The sequence below is a fragment of the Bacillus rossius genome, chromosome 17, assembly GCF_032445375.1.
Source record: "Bacillus rossius redtenbacheri isolate Brsri chromosome 17, Brsri_v3, whole genome shotgun sequence".
Classification (NCBI taxonomy): domain Eukaryota; kingdom Metazoa; phylum Arthropoda; class Insecta; order Phasmatodea; family Bacillidae; genus Bacillus; species Bacillus rossius.
In genome coordinates this window covers 35,071,519-35,096,887 of record NC_086344.1, presented here as the reverse complement: position 1 = coordinate 35,096,887, position 25,369 = coordinate 35,071,519, and the positions used below count along the sequence as shown (strand labels likewise).

The window sequence follows — 25,369 nt, the reverse complement described above, 5'->3', positions numbered from 1 at the left end:
AATAGAACGATGGCTTCGCTAGACTCCAAGGAGAAGGAAGTTCGTCCATCCTGTTAGTGCTTCTTAGATTTCTCAGAAATTATTTGACTGAGTAATGATAATTTTTTTTTTTTTAATTTCCGCCTGATAAAAATATTACAAGTAATGATTGAGTAGCAGAAGTTCACTAATTATATGCAACCTTGAATAAAAAATGACATGCTTCATTAAGTAAAAAAATCCTTCATGCAGAGATAAATTCCTCATCAGTAACCAGAAGCACTCGGAGAAAACCATCAGATGTATAGTCAGGAATAATCAGAAGCACCCAGTGAAAACCATCAAAATATTGTCAAGAATAATCAGGAGCACACGGAGAAATCCATCAAAATATTGTCAAGAATAATCAAGAGCACACGGAGAAATCCACCATAATACTGTCAAGAATAAACGGGAGCACACGGAGAAAACCACCATAATATTGACAAGAATAATCGGAAGCACACGGAGAAAACCGCCACAAGTTTTCTTTGATATCATAAAATTTCAGGAAAAAATAATAAAAAATAAAAATAAATTAATAAAAAATTTAAAAAAATAAAATAAAAAATACATAAACAGATTCTGCTAGCTTGTGAACTTCTCATTGTTGAGCAAAGATATAGTTCTAGTACAAGCCAGAATTTTATGTATTTTTTATTTTATTTTTTTAAATTTTTTATTAATTTATTTTTATTTTTTATTATTTTTTCCTGAAATTTTATGATATCAAAGAAAACTTGTGGCGGTTTTCTCCGTGTGCTTCCGATTATTCTTGTCAATATTATGGTGGTTTTCTCCGTGTGCTCCCGTTTATTCTTGACAGTATTATGGTGGATTTCTCCGTGTGCTCTTGATTATTCTTGACAATATTTTGATGGATTTCTCCGTGTGCTCCTGATTATTCTTGACAATATTTTGATGGTTTTCACTGGGTGCTTCTGATTATTCCTGACTATACATCTGATGGTTTTCTCCGAGTGCTTCTGGTTACTGATGAGGAATTTATCTCTGCATGAAGGATTTTTTTACTTAATGAAGCATGTCATTTTTTATTCAAGGTTGCATATAATTAGTGAACTTCTGCTACTCAATCATTACTTGTAATATTTTTATCAGGCGGAAATTAAAAAAAAAAAATTATCATTACTCAGTCAAATAATTTCTGAGAAATCTAAGAAGCACTAACAGGATGGACGAACTTCCTTCTCCTTGGAGTCTAGCGAAGCCATCGTTCTATTTCGATCGTTAGTGAGCATCCCGCATCCCGCATAAAAGAACTAAATATTATTTACCTGCAAGTAACATGTGGCGACATCTGTTGTTGTAAAGCAGAACTACTTGCAAAAAGTACCTTTGAATGAGATAAATTAATTCTCGCTGATGAAATAATTAAAAAATTCTATTTAAGTAATATATCTAATTTAAAACTCTTAGTTTGCATCTGGCATTAGTCTCGGTAACTAATATGAATTCCGATTTAGGATCTGACGCTGTATCGAAACGTCATCACTGTAGATACTGTAGCAAGGTGTTTACCTTGAGAAAGAATGCTAAACGACATGAGAGAAGCGAGTGTAATTTGGGTCCTTGTCAAAAACCATTTCATTGCAGTCAGTGTCAGAAATCCTTTGGTAGAAGATATTACTTGGATAGACATTACAAGACCTGTACAATTAAGATGAATAAAGATAACGAAGACTGGGCTACAACATCGCGGAAGAGGAACGAAGGCGAAAAAGCTAATGCTAAAATTACTGATCTAGATCAAGATAATAATTTAAAATCTAAAACAAACGAAGGAAGTTGTAACCACATTAGAAATGAAAATATATTTACTCCAATATCTAGTCGTCTCCATGAAAATGAGAAAGATGGAGAACCATCTGAAGCTTACAAGGTCGAAGACTATGATGAATCATCTGAAGCGTGCATGATTGAAGATTGTGGTGACACATCTGAGGCTGACATGATTGAGTACTGTACTGAAGCACCTAAAGCAGGCAAGATCGAAGACTGTGATGGCGGTCTGAGACCAAAACGATGGAAACGACGTAATAAAATAAATTATCCTGATCAAGTTTGTGGTGCTGACATGATTGAAGACTGTGGTGACACATCAGAAGCTGGCGTGAACGAAGACTGTGCTGACACATCTAAGGCTGACATGATTGAGTACTGTACTGAAGCACCTAAAGCAGGCAAGATCGAAGACTGTGATGGCGGTCTGAGACCAAAACGATGGAAACGACGTAATAAAATAAATTATCCTGATCAAGCTTGCGATAATCACTGTCACGATGACGAAAGTGACCTTGAGGTTGGTGTTAAAACGATAGACACCAGAGATAATAATATTTATTATAAACATGCAAGGATGATGAACGCAGCAGAAGAGTTTGATTATATCTCATGGGAAGATCCTAACATATTGGTTGACAGGCTACGACTACTACATGGATCGCTTTGTGCAGGAAACTATTCGAACATTAAAGAAATATCCTTCATACTCAAAGAACTGAGGGAAGCTGGCTACATACAATAATGGCTTAAATTAAATGTGTATAAACTTGAAGATAAATTAATATATTTTCTTTCCAAATGGTATCTACCATTTATCGAAATCTGATTTCTAAATAAAACTTATAACTTAAAGGTGCAAAATACGTTACCACTGCCAGTCAAAATGTATACTAATAAAGACATGTTAGTAACCATGCCAAGTTCGATAAGAAAAGTAATTGGAATCAGTTGGAATCAATTGAAGATGGAGCTCTTGGAACAATTGGAGCCTTTTGAAGCATTTGGAGCCTTTTGGAGCTGTTGGAGCCATTTGGAGCATTTGGAGCCATATGGAGCATTTGGAGCCATTTGGAGCATTTGGAGGCCGTTTGGAGCAATTGGAGCCTTTTGAAGCATTTGGAGCCTTTTGGAGACGTTTGGAGCATTTGGAGCCGTTTGGAGCATTTGGAGACATTTGGAGCATTTGGAGCCATTTGGAGCATTTGGAGCTGTTTGGAGCATTTGGAGACATTTGGAGCATTTGGAGCCGTTTGGAGCATTTGGAGCAATTTGGAGCATTTGGAGCCGTTTGGAGCATTTGGAGCAATTTGGAGCCGTTTGGAGCATTTGGAGCCTTTTGGAGACATTTGGAGCATTTGGAGCCGTTTGGAGCATTTGGAGACATTTGGAGCATTTGGAGCCGTTTGGAGCATTTGGAGCAATTTGGAGACATTTGGAGCATTTGGAGCCGTTTGGAGCATTTGGAGCCATTTGGAGCTGTCAAGCATTTGGAGGCTGTCAAGCATTTGAAGGCCGTTTGGAGCATTTTGAGCCATTTGGAGCTGTGTTAAGCATTTGGTGGTTATTGGAGCATTTGGAGCCTTTTTTTGGAGCTGTTGGAGCATTTGGAGCCTTTTGAAGCATTTGGAGCCATTTGGAGCTAAGAAGTAGTCGATGCACGTCTATGCAGGGCTAAATGTTTATAAGATTGCTGGCTTTCGCAAGTGATTCTGTAGTAGGATAGAAATTGTGTAATAAATATTATGTTTGTAAAAGACTTTGAGGTGTTTTATTTCTCGAACCTTACACTTTTCTGGTACTTTTTTAAAATTAAAGTTGATTTGTATCGGTCAGGGATCGAACCAAGGACCTTAGTCGATTTAATCAATCAGTATATAGATTACAAATTTATTTAATGAATTTTGAACTTTTTCACGAATCTCTAACATTACAATTATGAATTTCCAATATGGTGGTCTTGATGTCTGATAGGATGATGTTAGTAGAGGTTTTAAAGTCTCTTTAAGAATGATGAACATGGTATATTGAAATTATTATTTTTTCATAAAATTAAACATTATTGCATCGATCGGGTATCGAACCGAGGACGGGAGCGGATCGAATCAATATGTAAGTTAATGAGTGATTTATTTAATGAATTTTGGATTTTTTTCCCGCTTTTCTAGCTACATTATTACATGATTTCAAGATGGCGGTCGAATTTCAAGATGGCGGGGGCACCTCGGTAATAAATGATTACTGCACTGTAGCGGGTTAGAATAAAATTAACCAGATGGAAATGTACTCCATAATACAAGTACACACACAAGATGGAGTACTCTGGCAGGTGGTAGCTCCTGGTAGCATGTACTGAACATAAAATGTCGGATCCATGATGGTCGACAAGGACAAAGTCAAATTTCAAGGACAAAGTCAAATTTCAATGTCACGGTCAAATTTCAAGGTCAAGGTCAAATTTTAAGGTCAAGGTCAAATTTCAAGGTCAAGGTCAAAGTTCAAGGTCAAGGTCAAAGTCCAAGGTCAAATTTCAAGGTCAAGGTCAAAGTTCATGGTCAAGGTCAAAGTTCAATGTCAACAGTTGAGGACAAAGGTATGGTGAACATAAAATTATACTACATGGTATCGGCACACTCTAGCAGATGAAAACAAGATGACGGTCTTCAGCGGATGAATACAAGATGGCGGACATGATGTCATACCAGTTGATGATATATACCTTGGTACTGGAGGTGGTAGATCAGTCTAGGTAGCTTTCATGGAGGAAGGATCAACAGTTTACTCTCGCCGGGAATCGAACCAAGGACGTACATCGATATAATCAAACAGAATTCAAATACGTTAATTTTTTGATGAATTTTGGAGTTTTTTTCATTAAAATCGGATAATAAATAAAGATTTTCAAGATGGCGTCCAAATTTCAAGATGGCGGACATGACGTCATACTAGGTGAAGATATGTATACTTTGACATAAGTGGTGGGGGTCAGTCTGCCTGCATCCACTGAGAGGGAAGGATCGGTAGCCATTTTTAATTTTTTTTGCACTCGTCGGGTTCGAACCGAGGACTCCGAACTCCGTGTCTAAAAAGTATGTTTTTTATAAATATTTTATTAAATTTATATTATTTAAATTTTTTTATAAATTTTTAAAAAAATTTCATTAAAATCGGATAATAAATAAAAAAGTTAAAGATGGCGGGCGTAACGGAAATTGCAACGGTGACATCATCATCCAATATGGCTGCCATGACATCCTTATTTTCAAGGTCGGCGGCTTATAAGCGGCTAGCTCTTAGGAGTTTTAAGCCGCTTTTAGGAGTTTTCGTTATTTCTAGGGCAAAGCGACTTTTGAGGATTTTCGAAATCCTAATTTTTGAACTGTGGAATTATTTGAGATTTTTTGGCGGAAATTTTTTTCAAAAAAATTGAAATTTTGGCGATTTTTGAGGATCAAATTCAAGGTCAAGGTCAAAGGTCAAGGTCAAGGTTATCCAAGATGGCCGCCGTGACGTCACAATGTAAACAATCATCAATCCACAGCCAGAAGCCGTGTCCCAGTAGCCCCATTCCTATACTACTCTCGTGATACCTGTTAACTGGGACGCTAGTGATTCGATACTTCTTTTGTTAAAGGATTTTCATTGGCCGAGTGTCATTCAGATAAACTGTTGCCCAATCACTGATGCGGTAAAAAGGCAAACTTTTTTGGATTCTAGCCTATCGCGAAATGAATCCGGTCTCTATTTATTAGAAATCAGTTTATGCACAAAACATAATTAAGACGACCTTGAAAAGGTCACAATCAGGCGTAACTGCATGATATTTTTTTTCCATTTAAATCTTAATACCTTTATCATAAATTATTTGATTAGAAAATTTTAGACGAAAAATAATAAATTTACAGGAAAATTTATTAAATTATAGCAATGAAAATAAAATAAATATTACTAACATGGTTTGAGAGGTCATCAGACCGAGATTTAAGTCGTAAAATTTATATCTTGATGGGGTTTCAAATCGGGAGTTTCTGTCACAAAGGGGTGCATAATAGCTGTGTTGTTACAGATTTTTAAAGTTTGTGCATATTTCTTCCTAATTGACACTTTAAAAAAAAATATTTTTTTAAAAAAATCAGTTTCGGCAATTTTTAAATAAGTTGTTAAAATATACATTTATAGCAAATATACTTACACAAACTAAATTTAACGATTTCAATGGTGACAACGGAAGGTTAATCAGGTAACATAAAACTATTTCGACCTTCGATAAGTATTGATGAATTACTACAAGTAAAATAAAATTCAGAATTATAAATTATAATTTGTAAAATGGCGCGAAACAAAATTCTCAAAGCCATATGGAAACGTCTCAACTGTTTAATGAAACTCAATAAGATGGGCAATTTTTTAAATAAAATTTATTGTTGAAAATCAGGTCCAAAGACGTTTTTTTTTTTTTTTTTTTTAGTCTTTTTCAAGTCTTTTTCGCCTTTATCGGAGGAGATAATTTTGCAGTTTAAAAATTCGGTCTGCTAATCAAATGATTCAATAGTACACGTAACTGCTCCGGCAGAGAATTCTAGCGGCGGGTGCGAAAACTACGCGAGAATCACTTCGAGAAATGTAGTTGGAAACTCAATTTTCGTAAATATTTATCAAACTCGGCATTATTTTAAAGAATTATAGGTTAAATTTCGTGGACGAGTTTCGTGTTAAGTGAATTTGCAACACGACAACACGAATTTTCTCGTCACCGAGAAAATATGTTACACATTTATGGCGAGTACTGAAAGACTCGTTAACATTTTTTTAAAAGGGCTATTTATATAATTTTAACTTTATATCTACCTTTAATTGGTTGGATTTCCAAAAAATTCTTTCAACAGATATCCACAAATTGTAATATCACGTATTTAAAATTTCTTGCAATCTTTCGTAATGTTCATAACTTGCGCAACGTTCTGCATCAACGATATTATGCTAAGTGGGTATCTGTTGAAAATTATGCGGCCGAACAACAAATGCAAAGGAAGTCTTGAGTTGAAATTTCAGAAATTAACCTTCGAAAAAAAAATTTGTGAATCGGGGACTGAGAAAATTTAACGGGTTCAATGACCTCCAGGATGGACTCCACGATCCTATGCACACTTGGAGGAAACTTAACCTGTCCATTAGCTGCTGACTCGTTCAAAAAAATTTACTTCTCTGATTGGCCTTAGCAGAGTCCTCCAGATTAAAAGCGTACTAATAGCAGAAGCAGCACAAAATTATTAAACTTACGTCGAAACGAATCCGCGAATTTTTTTTGTTCAAGTTTTCAATGACGAAGGAAAAACGAAAGAAAAAAAATAAATTGGTTGTCTGTAAAGTCGGTTTACGGACGATAGTTTAAAGTGACGTCATAACAAAACATTGATGAAATGATTGCATACTTTTATGAATAAAATTGAATCATTTTTATTGAATTATCACTTTGTATGGATACAAAGAAGGTTTGAAATGAAATCTACAATTTATTTGATGAATTTACTTTTATTTGCACTCATTAATTCAAATATGTTTATTACTTTAACGAAGAGATTATTTTAACTATAACTTTTATACATGTTTGCTATTTAACTTCTTCTTCAAATCTGTGTTATTCTGTTAAGGATAGGACGATGATAGGAAAAGTAGGGAAACGAATGGGAGTGTTTCAAGTTTAATGTTGCCTCGAAAAAAGTCAAATCGATGGTTGTTTCCAATCGAGTGGAAGAGAGATAGATGCGGCGCAAGCGTACAATGAGCGTAACGGGACACAGCGTAACGGGACAATGTGCGTAACGGGACACTTTTTCGTGCGTGCAGCCGGTGTTCATCGATTTATTAGACGTTGTCACGTCAAAAAAAATATGAAAGAAAATATCCTGACGGCGTACGAGACCGAGACTTAATTGGTGTCATGGCCGCTCACGGAGTTCACACCGAGGTCCGTCGGCGCCGTTAGGAAGGCCTAAGGTTCACACCAGTCCATTCCGAGGCCCGAACATATCCGAACTTTACCGAAGTCCGCCGCTCGCTCGTGCAACGGTAGGGCGGGGAAGACGTCTACAAATAAAATTCAAAGCGGACCACGAGTCCAAATGCCCAACCCCCCGCATGGTAGACTCTTTAGTACTCTGTCCAACACTTCATCCAGACCATACTCTGTCTCCTGTAAATTCCTACACGTAATGCATGCCAATTTGCATCCCGCATGAATGTGCCCAGGGTTTCCCCCTGTGTATATGCAGGTTTTACCTGGACACAACCTATCTCTAGTTATAGTCCAGAGATAAGAGTGAGGGGAGTTAGTCATGGCGCCAATCGCTGCCATGGCTGGCCAATCCCCTCCTAGCACATGATGCATGCGACCCTCTCCCTGCATGGCTGATCCCAGCACGACTAGGCGTGTAGACGCACACATGTATCTCCCTAACCCAGATTCCTCCTAGTTAGACATTTTATTTTAAGTTAGGTTAGGAAAAAAAATCGAGGTTATCTTTCCCAGAGTTTCAGTAACATTCACAAGACAGCACAGTATTTTTATTGCAGCTAACCTAACTGACCATTCTCACCATAATACAAAATTTTATAATATATTTACACCCGATCCAATAAAACTCGTTAAAATGCTAAACTACAATCGTTTTGCAATTTTTTTATATATTTATTTTCTTTTGGTTTTCATAAAAATGGCATCTTTCAGAAGTACCGTAGTTTTAACCAAATTAACATGAAATTTCAAAACCTAAAATACAGCACGATCGCTAACAATGGAATTTAAAATTCAGATCCTCGATGTGTTAATCTGAGTTGAACAGAGAGAGAGAGAGAGAGAGAGAGAGAGAGAGAGAGAGAGAGAGAGAGAGAGAGAGAGAGAGAGATGAGCGAACATGCAATAACGCGGGCTCTGAACGGACTCGAGTGAATCCTAAGGTATCTCGCAGTTGTTTGGAAACTCGCGCACGTTCACATAGCGTAGTACGTGACACGCTTGCGACAGGAACTTCCCCGCGGTCACGCGTGGAAAGTACGCGCCATTCCTTCGACCCGCCGCCGGGCGCGTTCCGAAAACACAAGCGCGCGGTGTGGAAAAGTCCAGAGGATATTTCCCCCTCGCTAGAGACCAGGAAAATTCGCGGTTTCAATGGCCTTCAGGATAGACTGCACATTCTCCTGTACACTCGGGCAAATAACGCCAAGTTCATTGGCTGCCGACTTGTAAGTCGTCTCAGCTGGTTTGTCTGTGATTCGATCCTTCTTTGGTTGAGGGTTTATAACTGGTTGAGATTCGTCCAGATGAACAGTAAGCCAATAGCAAAATCATATAAAGGGTATATGTGTTTGAATTCTAGCCTATCGCCGAATGAATCTGCGAATTTTTCCGGTCTCTAGTTATACCTCAGTGCTGCCTCGGCTATTGGCTCACAACTCACCCGGATGACTCTGGGCCAGTGAAAAACACTCAACCGAAGCACCGGCCGCTACATTGGGACACCTTCACAAGACAGCAGCCAATGAGAGGGCGACATTTGACCGAGTGTACGTAGAACTATAAAGTTCATCCTAGAGGTCATTGAACCCGCGAATTTTTCCGGTCCCTACCCATCACAAAGTGTTACCGGCAAAAAAAAAAAAGAGGGGCCGGGGGGGGGGGATTTGTCTGTAAAGTCGTTTACGGACGATAATTTCACGTGGTAAAGTCATATAATTTTTTTTAAATTGCTGCGTTTAAAAGGCCCACCTTACCTGTTCGATATTATAGAAGATTTTCTCGCACGGTGGTTGGCCGGTTCTTGCACGCTCGGCTCAGGCGGAACGTGACAATGAGTCATGCTTTTTCGTTGCGTGCAGCCGGCGTTCATCGATTCATAAGACGTTATCAAGTCAAAAAAAAACGCGAAATTCATTTCGTGATACGCTAAAAATTGTGTTGCGTCTGCTATTGGTTCACCGTTAATCTGGAAGACTGTGACCCGGTAAGAGACCTTCAAATTAAAATAAGTATCTGATCACGTGACACCCGGTAGAGGTGCCTCAGCAGCAGATGAAAAGCTGCTGTTCGTCGGGGACGATGGAATTGTATCCCCTTGGAAACGGCACCTTTCATACTTTTGGCGGCGGCAGTGTAGCTGGGTAGAAACTGGAAAAGGTACCCTTTCCGATTTCTTAAAATGTTTCGGTTTTAATGCAAATATGTACTGTAAAGATATCCCCTCGGAAAAAGGAAGGTACCTTTTGAGCTTTGTTTTTAGTTAGGTTAGGAAAAAAATTGAGCTAATCTTCCCCGGACTTCAGTAACATTCACAAATACAGCTAACCCCTACCTAACTGACCATTCTCACGATGATACAGATTTGCAATATATTTACACATAACCTAACAAAACTCGTTAAAACGTTAAACTACCTTCTGTACAATGACACAGCATAAAATAAACTGGAAAGGTACCCTTTCCGATTTCTTAAAATGCATATTATCGTGAAAGTTATCCCCTCTGGAAAAATAAGTATCCCAAATTGGCTGCCAGACAAGTAATGTCTCGAAACAAGCACCTAGTTCCTCAGTTTGATACCAGGTGGCGCTGGTAGGTAGTGTCCACAGAATACCTTAGCAAAATAACCGCATATGTAGCGTAACATTTTAAATTGTCTTCTCTTTTGACTTTTGTTCTGCGTGTAAACTCTACTTCGACCAGAATATATGATCGGAGGAAAATTCTTATTGGGTGTATTGTCTGTGTTAGTGCACCATACTTACATAACCTAACCTAACCTAACCAAGGAGATAATTTTCAGGATTTTAAAGCAGAAAATAATATGCATTTATTTTCTTCTGTGTCACTGTACAGAAAATCCTGAAAGGTACACTTTCCGAGAGGATAACTTTCCAGTCCATATTTGCATTAAAACCGAAACAATCTAAGAAATCGGAAAGGGTACCTTTTGCAGTTATTACCCAGCTACACTACCGCCACCAAAAGTATGAAAGGTACCCTTTCCGAGGGGATACAATTCAGAACCCCCCCCCCCCCCCCTGGTTCGTCCGAGTGTGCTGAGGATCTCTTCACTGAAGCCTCGAGTTTTTAGAGAGCTTTGACCCACCACGTTCAGTGCCACTGTTTTAAAAAAATTTCTTTCCTCCCCCCCCCCCCCCCAGTTATTGCTAGGGACCGGAAAAATTCGCGAATTCAATTACCTACAGGATAGACTCCAAGATCCTCTATGCAATCGGACAAATTTACATCTGACCGTTGGCTACTGACTCGTGAACAACTATTAACTAGAATGCCCCTTTTTATTCGATACTTCATTCGTTGAGGATTATTCACTGGCTGTGAATTACTTCCAGACAACCTGTGGTCCAAATCACTGAAGCAGCAAAAGGTTAAACACCATTTGGATTCTAGCCTATCGCGAAATGAAACCGCGAATTGTTTCCGGTCTCTAGTCATTGCTCTGATCCACTTCACAGTCCGGACGTGACGTCCTCGTCCTAACGGACCGGAAACAAGGAGAGCGCGTGACGTCACCTGGAGCGTGATGTTGAGGATCCACAGGAAGTCAGCCAGCACGTACGTGACCATGAGGTTGGTGTGGATGGTGTTCCTCAGACACCTCAGGTCCCTGCAACACAACAACAACAACACCGAGGCTTGCTTCAAACTCGTCACTAGGGACAACCTGTATTTCGCGATTTCATTTCGTGTCGAAGGTATTTCACAAAAAAACACCGCAGCTTTTTCTATAAGAGTCATGGCAAATTGTGAGAGGGTGCAGCCAGTACGGGTGATCCACATTCTCATTGGCCCCGTCAAGAGCGGGACGACACCTCTCACCGACCTCAGCCAATAACCACAGGAGAAAAGCTACAGTATTTTGTGGAATACCTTGACACGAAATGTATTCGCGAAATACAGGTTTCCCTACTCATCACGCCACTGGGGAGAACAAACAACGCCAGCTACCTACTACAGACGTTTACAGACACCTCATAAAAGGAAGTACTATAGCTTGGCTTCTGGGTTGTAGCCGTGTCCTTGGAGATGAATTCACAGACGTTTCGGTCGACGTTGCAGTCGCCATCATCAGGGAGAAGTTACCTACTGTTACCTACTCAGTAGGTAACTGCTCTCTGATGATGGCGACTGCAATGTCGACCCGAAACTTCGGTGAATTTATCGCCAAGGACCGAGGTAACCACAGTGGGTAACTGCTACCTGATGATGGCGACTGCAATGTCAACCCGAAACGTCGGTGAATTTATATGCCAAGGACCGAGGTAACCTCAGTAGGTAAACTGCTCTCTGATGATGGCGACTGCAATGTCGACCAGAAACGTCGGTGAATTATTCGCCAAGGACACGGCTACAACCCAGAAGCCAAGCTACTTCGGACAATGGCCGTGGAAGCCTGCGAAAATTATTACCTCCCTAAATGACTCAGTTACGTTAAAACCAGTGTTACAAGACACACAAAAAAAAATATAATGGTTCAGGTGTTGAACACGCTACACCTGCGTTCTAACCTTATTCCTAAAGCACTATAGGACACGGCCAGTCACTTATTTCTAAATAAACTGATTTCGGCGTCCTTTCCGTGACCGATCTGTTGCCCAAATTTCGCGCATGCGCAGAGCTCACTTATTCGGTCATTTCTTCCAGGTGGGGGGACCCGCGTCTGGCGAAATCGACTCGTATGTAGTCACTTTCGTGATCATTAAGGGACGTACCAAGCGAGTTGGTGTGCCAAATGACTGTTATGTGAGTTTTTATACTCCTTACATGTTGCATGCGCCCAACGTTTTCCGTTTTTAAATGTTGCAAGTATTTTAATAGCTATTAATAATGTTGCATTATCAACCAGTTATGAGCTTATGAATAAAGTTTCAAGTCTCTAGCTCATCGGGAAGTTAGTTTGAAATCGATTTCGAAATTCGTGCCGAGCATACAAACAAACAGAGGGACAAGAAGTCAATAGAAACGTTGTAAAAATCACCTGTGGTTATAACAACGACTGTAACTTAGTCGGCCGTCTAAGGGAAAAGTATTGTAATGGGTTTATACGGCTCTTTATAACACGCCATGTTGGTTATTTAATTTTTATTATCACTAACAAAATACCAGGGATTTTCCTGTAAATGTATCACAATAGCACTTTTATATATTCTTTGGTCCTCATATTTTCTCAGCAGAAATTTTCTACATGTTTTCTAGCAGCAGCGAAAATTCACGTAATTGTTAATAATTATTATTACTTGCGCGATCATTTAAAGGTCGACATTAAAAAAAATGCAAGAGAGAAAATGAAATAAAATCCCAGGAAAATACCATAGTAATAGTTATGGCAAGGAAATGAATATATATCGGCGTGTGAGATTGTGTCTTAACCACAAAGATATGTAGTAAAACCCAAATACAGTTTTACCAAAAAACAGTTTTTATTTCATTCAGCAACTATAACTTTCAGTTACCAACATTCCATTCATCAAATCGCTGTTTTCACAATTTCAGAATGAAGAATTCCAACGTTGCCAGCTTACACGGTAGAATTTTTTTTTTGTAAATAGAAAATAATTATTTATATTAAATCACAGATATTTGTAAATTTGTACTATTACGTGAAAACAACTGTATCACGACAAAAACGGTGTTCACAGTAATACTGGGTTCGGATTCTGACCCCGAGCTTGGACAACGGTATTAATGTGAACACTATTATGTAGTGATAGACAGTTTTTTTTCTCTCTCATGTGAATGTACAAATGTTTAAACATCTGTATTTTTAACATAAATATTTCTGTTTCATTAACAGAAAAATAAAACAAATACATGTCAGATAGGGATGAAGGGAAAATAATAATGCGTGGTAAATACAAACAAGCTGACTAAACTATCTTTGACGGGCCGGAGGCAAAAAGTAGTGTTCTGGGAATTGAACCGCCCCCAGTTTCCAACTGGACAGCTAGCGCGGGGGGCATAAAGCTCGTAAGGCGCTTAAGAGCTTAATGTAATAAACCTGGCCGTGTTTCGACCGCACAATGCGCTCTTTGCTCTTGCATAACCGCCCACGCGAGGAGAAAAAAAGGGGTGGTTTGTCTGTAAAGTTAGTGTATGGACGATAATTTTACGTGATAACGTCATAAGAAAACATTGATGAAAAATTGCATACTTTTTAATTTTCAAATATTATTTACAGTTTTTGTAAATTTAATTTAAATAATTTGTTTAAATATAATTACGAACAATTAGTTATAGAAATAAACTGAAATCAAATCAATGTCAATAAGTTGTTAATTTGAAATGACGAAATTGGACAAATAAATCAAATTTTTTAAATTGCTACTTTTAAAAAGCCCGCCTTATAAGACGTTATCATGTCATAAAAAAAATTAGGACGAAAAGTAAGCATAAAAACAAGCATTTAGCTCGCGGTTGGATTATCATTTTATTTTAGCCATCCTTTCTTGATTTTCTTGTGCTTCCTGATAGTTTTTAAACCTTTATTTGGGTGATCGTTTGCAAAAAAAATCACTGGAGTAATGAATTAATTAAGGTATAAGAGGCCCACACTGTAAATATTCATGTAAATATTTGTAAATTTCTACATTTACATTAAAACAACAGTATCAATACAAAATAGTGTTCTCAGTAATAATGAGTACGGTTTCTTACCCGGACATTTATGCTTTGTGTTGTCCCAGTAACTTCAATAGTTAAAGTTATTTGTAAACCGTTCCCTGAATAGCTTTTCAGTATTAAATGGCCACAGTAATAAGCATAATAAAACCAAATAAAGTCTAATTATTGCATATTTGATTATATTTTTGCCAGAATTGATTTCAATGAATCAAACAATGAATTCCACAAACTTTCCAGCGAACATCCTTACTTTAATTATGATTTATAACAATCACAAGTCAGTAAATACTCGTTAGCAAAATTTTCCGTGAGTATAATTTCACTGGTTTAAGCCAATGATTAATATTTAGTATTAGTTGTCTTGAAATATTTTCTATTGAATAAATTCGTCTTAATCTTAGTTTGTTGTTTTTTTTGAGTTTAAAATACATATTTACTCTTCTAACTTAAAATTTTTGTGTTTTCACTTCAATGTTTAAAAATAATTTATTTCAAAGTAGTTTCCTTTTGTGTAAACCAATCGAAAAGAGATCAATTTCGTTAAAACAAATTTAGTCCAAATGTACGAACATTTCGCACATAGATACGTTTAGAAGATATGGCAACACTGTTCGCATTGCGACCTCTCAAGGTCACATAACTTCCAAGGTCGTTGAAAGATGCGCAGGGAATCAGAGAGAAACTGTTTATTTATAAAAGGTTATATACCAGCGCTTGCTTACGAATAGCGCTTAAAAAAATACACGTGCCGCCATAAAGTTTTTCGGTTTCTCGTTTTAGGCATGAGGCAGATTTTTTCGCAAGAAAAATTTTCTTGATCGAGTACTTAAAGTAATCATTTAAATACACTCGTAAAGTCACTATGAGATGACTCTTAAATAAAATACGGAGGGTAATGTTAAAAATGTAAACCAATAATATAAAATAGGGTAAGTTTGGAATAAATTTTATTACGTAACGAGTATTAATTCGAGTTAAATTTTAAAAATACACAATAATAAAAATAATAAAAATTTCCACCCAGAATTTTGATGCTTAACTTAAATTCAAAATCAGATTAAAATTAAAATGATTGAGATAACTCAAACAAAAAAAAAAAACATTTTGTTAGTATGACATGATTAAAACATATATGAGCCTATCTGTTCAACTTTATTTGTCTCGGTAAAATGGAAGCCATTTTTCTAACCAATATTACATTTCCAACTCTATTATCAAATACAGTTGGAGACAAAAATTTGACAGTTTGACACGACCTTTGCCGCAAGACGTCACAACTTGAGATTGTAAAACAGTTGAAAAACTAATTTATTCTCCGGACTTCTTTTGTTCATTCAAGTTTATCATGAAAATATATGAAATTTTTAACGAAATGATTTTAAAATGATATTTCCTTACGCTGTGCAAAAGTTTAACCAATAAAAAAAGTAATGTTTCTATTAAAAACCACATCGTAAACTTTTAAGTACATGACGTCTGCGTTTTTAAAAGTTTTCGGGACACTTCGCTTCAGGCACGACCGTCGAAAACGTGAGATTAAACTCGAGAAAGTTTGAAGATGGAAAACGCTTGCATTGTGTTACTTGCATTGTGTTTATAAACCGGTACTCTAAAATGTGGTTTGCTGAACTTTTTTTTTTTTTTTTTTTTTAGAGTTTCGCGTTTCATACGTTATTGATTTTCTTGTGTAGTTTATAAACTTGGCCTACAGACACGTATTCGGGGGGGGGGGGGGGGGGGAGTCCAGAACCCTCCCATCCAGGATTAATAAATAAATAAATAAAATAAAAACCAACAAACACAGAATAAGAAAATCACAGAAACTTAGCTACATAAATTTACCGAGAAAATTTTTTATAAGTATTATCGTAATCTTTGGTGGGCTACATTAAAGTATTTTCTCTCCAATAGATCCCGACATGTCTCACACACAAAGGCGTCGGGAATTAAGTTTCCAAAGCAAGTAGTCTATGTTCAACGCGTCATGTATTTCATGCAAACTTGACACGGGTGTTTCATGTATTTAACAACTGTGTTTAAGACTTTTCTTTGACGTAATCATCAAACAATTAACCTAAGAACAATGTATTAAAATGAAGAGATTTTCAGTTTTCTTTTCTCAAGCGAAATCACTACTTAAAATTCCTATGTGTAAACCATTCCGTGAGATTTAAAGTGTGACAATCGATTTTCTTTTTTTAATTCAGTCATGAAGAGAACTTACTCACATAACAGGTAGTGGTTATACGTGACCCTGTACTTCCTAGCTACGGGCCTACTGTCTGGCGCGTGTACATTGGGATTTTTTTTTCTTCATAACCTAACTAAAACTAAGTGTATTTTTTTTGGGAGGGTCTGGGTTAGGGAAGACTCTAGGTGCGTCCCAGGCCGAAGCCTTTACGCCTATTCATGCTGGGTTTAAGCCATGCAGACAAGGGAGCATGCATCGTGTGCTTGTTCGGGGATTGGCCAGCCATGGCTGCGATTGGCGCCATGACTAACTCCCCTTCTTAATACTAGACTATAACTAGATAAGTTGGGCCCAGGTAAAACCTCCATAGACAGAGAAGCTTTTATTATTTCCCTCCCCCCCCCCCCCCTACCACGGTTCTTCGACAACGTGGCAACAGCGCGCGCGACAACGCTTGAGCCGTAAAGGCGAGATCGCATTCGATCCACGCCGCGAGCGTCGACCTTATCGCGCCTGCTCACGCTCGCCGACTCGATGAAGGGACCGTGGAACGAACAAACCGGTGCTGGGTCCGGACTTCGCGAAAAGGGGCCCGTTCGCCATCTGGCGCTATGCCCGCGAGGACGCGCCAGTGGCTAGGGACCGGAAAAAAAAAAAATTCGCGGTTTCAAATGGCCTTCAGGATGGACTGCACATTCTCCTGTACACTCGGGGCAAATAAAACCAAGTTCATTGGCTGCTGACTTTAGAGGTGCCCCCCCCCCTAACCTAATTATGCGCAACCCCCCCCCCCCCCCCGAATTTTTTTTTGCCATTTTCTCAATGATTTTATAATATTATACTTTTTTAGTATTATATTTTATCACATTTTGCATTAATTAAAACTGATTTTCTAATAATAATTTTGGTCATATCAGGTAATATTTCCATCCTGAACCGACAGACGCCAAACTGCTTTTGTTGAGGAAAGTGCGGGGTTGTCAATTTGATTTACAAGATCCCTTTCAATTATCAAAGCACCAGAAACGTATTTTCACATTAGAAGCTAAAATTATGTAAATAATATATACATTTTTCTCGTCTTTTAACCAACCCCCCCCCCCCCCCCCCCTGAAATTTTAATGACGCAGTCTGCGTCGTTACCCCCCCTTGTGGGCACCCCTGCTGACTTGTAAGTAGTGTCTCAGCTGGGTTTGTCCGTGATTCGATCCTTCTTTGGTTACAGGGTTTTATAACTGGTTGATATCCGTCCAGATGAGCAGTAAGCCAATAGCAAAATCATATAAAGGGTATATGTGTTTTTGAATTCTAGCCTATCGCCGAATGAATCCGCGAATTTTGCAGGTCTCTAACAATTAGTTATAGAAATAAACTGAATTCAAATCAACGTCGATAAATTGTTAATTTGAAATGACGAAATTGGTGAAATAAATCAAAAATTTTTAAGTTGCTGCTTTCGAAAAGCCCGGCCATATAAAGGGTATATGTGTTTGAATTCTAGCCTATCGCCGAATGAATCTGCGAATTATTCCGGTCTCTTCCAATGGCTCTCGCGAGGACACGCTACCCCAAGCCTGGTCGCGGATTCAGAATCGAAAAGAAGAAGCAGAAGCACAGACACAGCACTGATTTCGACCAATCCCACACCGTATCCGTCATTCGAAAATACAAGAAAAGATACATTCGAGAATCAGTAGAAATATATTAAAACATCCAGTAAAACACTAATAGAGAAGATGGCTACAGAGAAAATTTTTATAAGGATTATCGTAATCTTTGGTGGGCTACAATAAGGTATTTTCTCCCCAATAGATCCCGACAAGTCTCTCACACAAAGGCGTCGGGAATTATGTCATATATATAGAGACCTGAAAAATTCGCGGGTTCATTTCGTGTTATGCTAAAATTCTAATAATTATACCTTAGTGCTGCTTCTGTCATTGGTTCACTGTTAGTCTGGAGTAATGAGGGCCAATTAGAGACCCCTCACTCATAGAAGTGTCGAATCACAGGCCACCCAGTCGCGACGACTCACAAGTCAGCAGCCAATGAACAGTTGGCATTTGCCCGAGTGTGTAGAGGATATTGGAGTCTATCCTGGAGGTCATTGAACCCGCGAATTTTTCCGGTCTCTAGCAATAAGTTATACTAGCAGGAAAAGATATAGTGCTATATTTAACACGTCACGTGACCATGTCGATGACGGCTTACATGAATCTACTCCCTATCCAAACCTTCCCATAGAAGTTTTCACTTCAAAAATATATATATATTCACGAGCGCGGGTTTTTCCGGAGTGTGTCTCGGGCCCTGTGAGAGGGGTAGGGATGTTTACCGTGTTCCCACTCTGCACCCCAAGTTGGATGGGATCTTCTCCCCTAGCAGTTCGTCCCTGTTTGCAGAGGGGCGGGAGTCAAACACGGGACCTGGCGGCGAGAGAGTCAGAGGGCCTAAAGACACACACGAAGACAAACGGAGTTGTCGCCTTCGGGGCGTGATTGCCAAGGACTGATGTACTTCCCCGAGTCTGGATTCAACCGACGAATTTCGGCCGCAGCTTCATCAAGATAAAAAAATAAAATAAAATAAAAGTTGGAAACATCCATGCGACTTATGGTCATAATTGCTTCCCATTGCTGGCATATGTCTTTGAAGTTGGGGCAGGAAAAAAAAAAACAACTTGAAGTGAGTAGGAAACTCACTTGTAGAAGAGGCAACATATTTTAAGTAGAGGAGGAATATACTACATGAAGTTGTATTATCTTTGAAAGATTTGTACAATGGGAGTGCGTGACTTGATCTAAGTTTTTTTTTTTTTTTTTTTCGCACCTGTGTTTTCGTACCATGTGCGTCTCTGCCTGAGGACGGGAGCAGATAGCAGTTCCCGAAACGTCGCTTGTTTCGGTTTTGGGAAAAAAAAACTATTGTGTTTGTTTCGTCTTTTCATTTGTCGTGTTTTTTTTTTCTCGTTTCAACTGTTGTGTTGAATTATTTTGGGTTCAATATTTTTTTTTGCTGTCATCATTTGTGGGTTTTTTTTATCGTTCTATTCTGTTTTGGAAAACTATTGTGTTTGTTTCGTCTTGTCGTTTTGTCGTGTTTTTGTCTCGTTTCAACCGTTGTGATGAATTATTTTTTTGGGTTCAATATATTTGTGTCGTCATCATTTGTGGTTTTATTTTCGTTCTCTTAGTACTTTTTTCTTTGTTTTTCTTTGTTTGTTGACCATATTCCTGTTACGGAATTACGGAATATTTTGTGGTGTTTATATCCTGTTGACAACAGCAATTCTTTGCTTAATTTGTTTTTTTTTGTCTTTAAGGTATTTTTACTTATTTATTTATTTTATTTTTTTAGTTTTCTTCCAGAGAAAAAGTGCTTAGCAATGGCGTGTGTCCAAAAACTTACATCAAGGCATGAAGTTGTGGAGGAAAAATATAAGAAGTGGAGAGGCAAATACATGAAGTGGAGGAGGCAACACACTTGAAGGGGAAGTGGCCACTGACTGGAAGTGGAGGAGGCAACTGACTGGAGGTGGAGCAGGCAGACCGACTGTAAGTGGAAGCAGCGACTCACTTGAAGTAGAGGAAGATCCAGATGGCGATGCAGAGCGCGACGAGCGACAGGGCGTAGCCCACGAAGTACATGGTGGAGGTGACCTCTACGCCGGTGTCCAGGTGGCTGGGGCTGACCTGCGGCTCGCCCACGCAGGCCGCGTAGTCCGAGTAGCTGTCCCAGGTGCCGTTGGCGTGGCACTCGCGGCTCGCGTTCTCTGCGCAGGCATGCGCCGCCAGCCGCCACTCACAACTGCCGAGGCACCGCCAGCCGCCACTCACAACTGCCGAGGCGCCGCCAGCCGCCACTCACAACTGCCGAGGCGCCGCCAGCCGCCACTCACAACTGCCGAGGCGCCGCCAGCCGCCACTCACAACTGCCGAGGCCCCGCCAGCCGCCACTCACAACTGCCGAGGCCCCGCCAGCCGCCACTCACAACTGCCGAGGCCCCGCCAGCCGCCACTCACAACTGCCGAGGCCCCGCCAGCCGCCACTCACAACTGCCGAGGCCCCGCCAGCCGCCACTCACAACTGCCGAGGCCCCGCCAGCCGCCACTCACAACTGCCGAGGCCCCGCCAGCCGCCACTCACAACTGCCGAGGCCCCGCCAGCCGCCACTCACAACTGCCGAGGCCCCGCCAGCCGCCACTCACAACTGCCGAGGCCCCGCCAGCCGCCACTCACAACTGCCGAGGCCCCGCCAGCCGCCACTCACAACTGCCGAGGCCCCGCCAGCCGCCACTCACAACTGCCGAGGCCCCGCCAGCCGCCACTCACAACTGCCGAGGCCCCGCCAGCCACCACTCACAACTGCCGAGGCCCCGCCAGCCGCCACTCACAACTGCCGAGGCCCCGCCAGCCGCCACTCACAACTGGCGAGGCCCCGCCAGCCGCCACTCACAACTGCCGAGGCCCCGCCAGCCGCCACTCACAACTGCCGAGCCCCGCCAGCCGCCACTCACAACTGCCGAGGCCCCGCCAGCCGCCACTCACAACTGCCGAGGCCCCGCCAGCCGCCACTCACAACTGCCGAGGCCCCGCCAGCCGCCACTCACAACTGCCGAGGCCCCGCCAGCCGCCACTCACAACTGCCGAGGCCCCGCCAGCCGCCACTCACAACTGCCGAGGCCCCGCCAGCCACCACTCACAACTGCCGAGGCCCCGCCAGCCGCCACTCACAACTGCCGAGGCCCCGCCAGCCGCCACTCACAACTGCCGAGGCCCCGCCAGCCGCCACTCACAACTGCCGAGGCCCCGCCAGCCGCCACTCACAACTGCCGAGGCCCCGCCAGCCGCCACTCACAACTGCCGAGGCCCCGCCAGCCGCCACTCACAACTGCCGAGGCCCCGCCAGCCGCCACTCACAACTGCCGAGGCCCCGCCAGCCGCCACTCACAACTGCCGAGGCCCCGCCAGCCGCCACTCACAACTGCCGAGGCCCCGCCAGCCGCCACTCACAACTGCCGAGGCCCCGCCAGCCGCCACTCACAACTGCCGAGGCCCCGCCAGCCGCCACTCACAACTGCCGAGGCCCCGCCAGCCGCCACTCACAACTGCCGAGGCCCCGCCAGCCGCCACTCACAACTGCCGAGGCCCCGCCAGCCGCCACTCACAACTGCCGAGGCCCCGCCAGCCGCCACTCACAACTGCCGAGGCCCCGCCAGCCGCCACTCACAACTGCCGAGGCCCCACCAGCCACCACTCACAACTGCCGAGGCCCCGCCAGCCGCCACTCACAACTGCCGAGGCCCCGCCAGCCGCCACTCACAACTGCCGAGGCCCCGCCAGCCACCACTCACAACTGCCGAGGCCCCGCCAGCCGCCACTCACAACTGCCGAGGCCCCGCCAGCCGCCACTCACAACTGCCGAGGCCCCGCCAGCCACCACTCACAACTGCCGAGGCCCCGCCAGCCGCCACTCACAACTGCCGAGGCCCCGCCAGCCGCCACTCACAACTGCCGAGGCCCCGCCAGCCGCCACTCACAACTGCCGAGGCCCCGCCAGCCGCCACTCACAACTGCCGAGGCCCCGCCAGCCGCCACTCACAACTGCCGAGGCCCCGCCAGCCGCCACTCACAACTGCCGAGGCCCCGCCAGCCGCCACTCACAACTGCCGAGGCCCCGCCAGCCGCCACTCACAACTGCCGAGGCCCCGCCAGCCGCCACTTAAAACTGACGAGGCCCCGCCAGCCGCCACTCACAACTGCCGAGCAAGTCAACACTCTAGACCACCCTGAACAACCGTGACTTGGAGTGACCACGATTTAGAACAGTTGCGAATTAGAATTCTTGAAAAAGTAAATACTTGAAATAACCTAGAATTGTCGTTAGAACAGCCGTGAATTAGAATTCTTGAAAAAGTAAATACTTTAAATAACCTAGAATTGTCGTTAGAACAGCCGTGAATTAGAACAGCCGTGAATTAGAATTCTTGAAAAAGTAAATACTTTAAATAACCTAGAATTGTCGTTAGAACAGCCGTGTCTCAGAACAGCCATGAATAAGAATTCTTGGAAAAGTAAACACTCTAAATACCTCAGAATTGTCGTGTGTTAGAACAGCCGTAACCTAGAACAGTCCCGATTTTTAAGAGCTGCGAATTAGAATTATTGAAAATGTAAACACTTCAAATAACCTAGAATTTTCGTTAGAACAGCCATGTCTCAGAACAGCCGTGAATTAGAATTCTCGGAAAAGTAAACAAACACTCTAAATATCTCAGAATTGTCATGTGTTAGAACAGCCGTAACCTAGAACAGCCCCGATTTTTAAGAGCTGCGATTTAGAATTATTGAAAATGTAAACACTTTAAATAACCTAGAATTTTCGTTAGAACAGCCGTGTCTCAGAACAGCCGTGAATTAGAATTCTCGGAAAGTAAACAAACACTCTAAATATCTCAGAATTGTCATGTGTTAGAACAGCCGTAACCTAGAACAGCCCCGATTTTTAAGAGCTGTGAATTAGAATTATTGAAAATGTAAACACTTTAAATAACCTAGAATTGTCGTTAGAACAGCCGTGTCTCAGAACAGCCGTGAATTAGAATTCTTGGAAAAGTAAACAAACACTCTAAATATCTCAGAATTGTCATGTGTTAGAACAGCCGTAACCTAGAACAGCCCCGATTTTAAAGAGCTGCGAATTAGAATTATTGAAAATGTAAACACTTTAAATAACCTAGAATTGTCGTTAGAACAGACGTGTCTCAGAACAGCCGTGAATTAGAATTCTTGGAAAAGTAAACAAACACTCTAAATATCTCAGAATTTTTGTGTGTTAGAACAGCCGTAACTTAGAACAGCCCCGATTTTTAACAGCTGCGAATTAGAATTTTTGAAAATGTAAACACTCTAAAAATAACTCAGAATTGCCATGAGTTTTAACCCCCCACTTCTTAGAACAGCTGTTACTCAGCAAACCCATGGAAGAGAATTCTTGAAAAAGTAAATAATTGAAATATCTCGGAGTAGACATAGGTTAGAACAAACGAGACTTATAACAGACACGAATTAGATTTCTTGAAAAACAATCGACATATCTTTGAACTTTCGCAAAGTCTTGAATAAGAAAAGCCGCGACAAAAGCTCTTGCAAAAAATTATCAACATAATTTTTAACTGTCATGACTTATAATCGCCATGACTTAGAATTATTGAAACAATAAACACACTAAAAATTTATAACTATAATGAGTAGTGTCATTCGGGACTTAGAATTGTCGCAACTTAGAAAGTTGGTGACAGAATTCTTTAAAAAATAAAATTCACATAACTCAGAATTGTCACGAGTAAGAACAACCTCGAATCAATGCAGCAACGGCTTAATATAGCTTTAAATTACAATCTACATAGCTTAAAATTCTCATGAATCAGACAGTCTTTAACTGAAACGATCGTTGATTAGAGCTCTCAAAAAATTCTACATAAATTAATACTCATGTCTAGAGACCTGAAAAATTCGCGGTTTCATTTCGCGATATGCTAGAATCGAAATGTGATTAACCTTTTGCTGCTTCAGTTATAGGACCACAGGTTGTCTGAAGGAATCACAGCCAATGAATAATCCTCAACGAAAGGAGTATCGAATAAAAAGCATCCTAGTTAATAGTTGTCACGAGTCAGTAGCCAATGAGCAGATGTAATTTGTCGGAGTGCATAGAGGATCTTGGAGTCCATCCTGTAGGTCACTGAATTCGCGAATTTTTCCGGTCCCTATACTCATGTCTAATGTATTACAATTTTATTTATTGGTTTGTCCATTTAATAATTTAATTTTCTTTCCTTGCATGATTAATTTGTCCAGCCAAATTCCTACGTGATTTCCAAGGAAATGTTTGGTTTTTTAGCAGTTTAGTTGAGGTCCACACGTTTTCCGACCTCTGGGACAGTTTATGTAACTTAGCAAGAAACGCTACAATGTTCAGTAAGTTAAAGGCGAATCCCGGCCAGGGTCGGCTGATTTAAACAACAATGGTTTAAAACACGATTAAAACCATGGTTTAAATCAAATGTTTTTTTTTAAACCAAATGTTATTTTTCATCTATTTTTAAATACCATATTTTAATTTTTTTTTAACGAAAGTTCTAATTGCACTCTAATAACAACAATAGCTAGCTCGTTAATGTTTCTTGTGATACAGGAGCTAATATATATACTAATCAAGATATTATAAATGAAATTTATTATTAAATTGTATTTAAAAGGGCAAAAAAAAGGACAAGATAAATAAATGTATTATTTAAAAAAAAATCCTGTTCTGTGGGGAAACACCCATTCTATGGAGAATCCCACCTCCTGTAGGGAAATAACCCTTCATGTATGGACCCAGTCAGACGTGCAGATTTGCCGGACTTCAGTTTCTTCGACGTTGTAACAGTTTCTGGTCCCGCATGAGTGGCGGAGAGCGGTGTTGTCGTAACGGCTTTCGTTCGAACATGCCGGGAACCAAAATAACTGACGCAATTTAAAAAAAAAAAGGGGGGGGGGGGGTTTGTCTGTAAAGTCGGTTTACGGACGATAATTTTACGTAATAACGTCATAAGAAAACAATGATGAAAAATTGTATACTTTTTAATTTTCAAAAATTATTTATAGTTTTTGCAAATATAATTTAAATATTTTTTTAAAATATAATCACGAAC

At 40.8% G+C, this 25,369-nt stretch overlaps 1 protein-coding gene across 5 annotated transcripts in view; it reads right to left on the bottom strand.

The window, feature by feature from the left end:
• LOC134540906 (diuretic hormone receptor-like) overlaps positions 1 to 25,369 on the bottom strand; it is a 321,121-nt gene that overhangs the window by 80,117 nt on the left and 215,635 nt on the right. For all 5 annotated transcript variants that reach the window (XM_063383970.1, XM_063383971.1, XM_063383973.1 and 2 more), the window contains exons 4-5: positions 20,247 to 20,442; positions 11,372 to 11,465 (exon numbers count right to left, since the gene is read on the bottom strand). In XM_063383970.1, the coding sequence (XP_063240040.1) occupies positions 11,372 to 11,465; positions 20,247 to 20,442 (290 nt within the window). The remainder of the gene's footprint in view (positions 1 to 11,371; positions 11,466 to 20,246; positions 20,443 to 25,369) is intronic.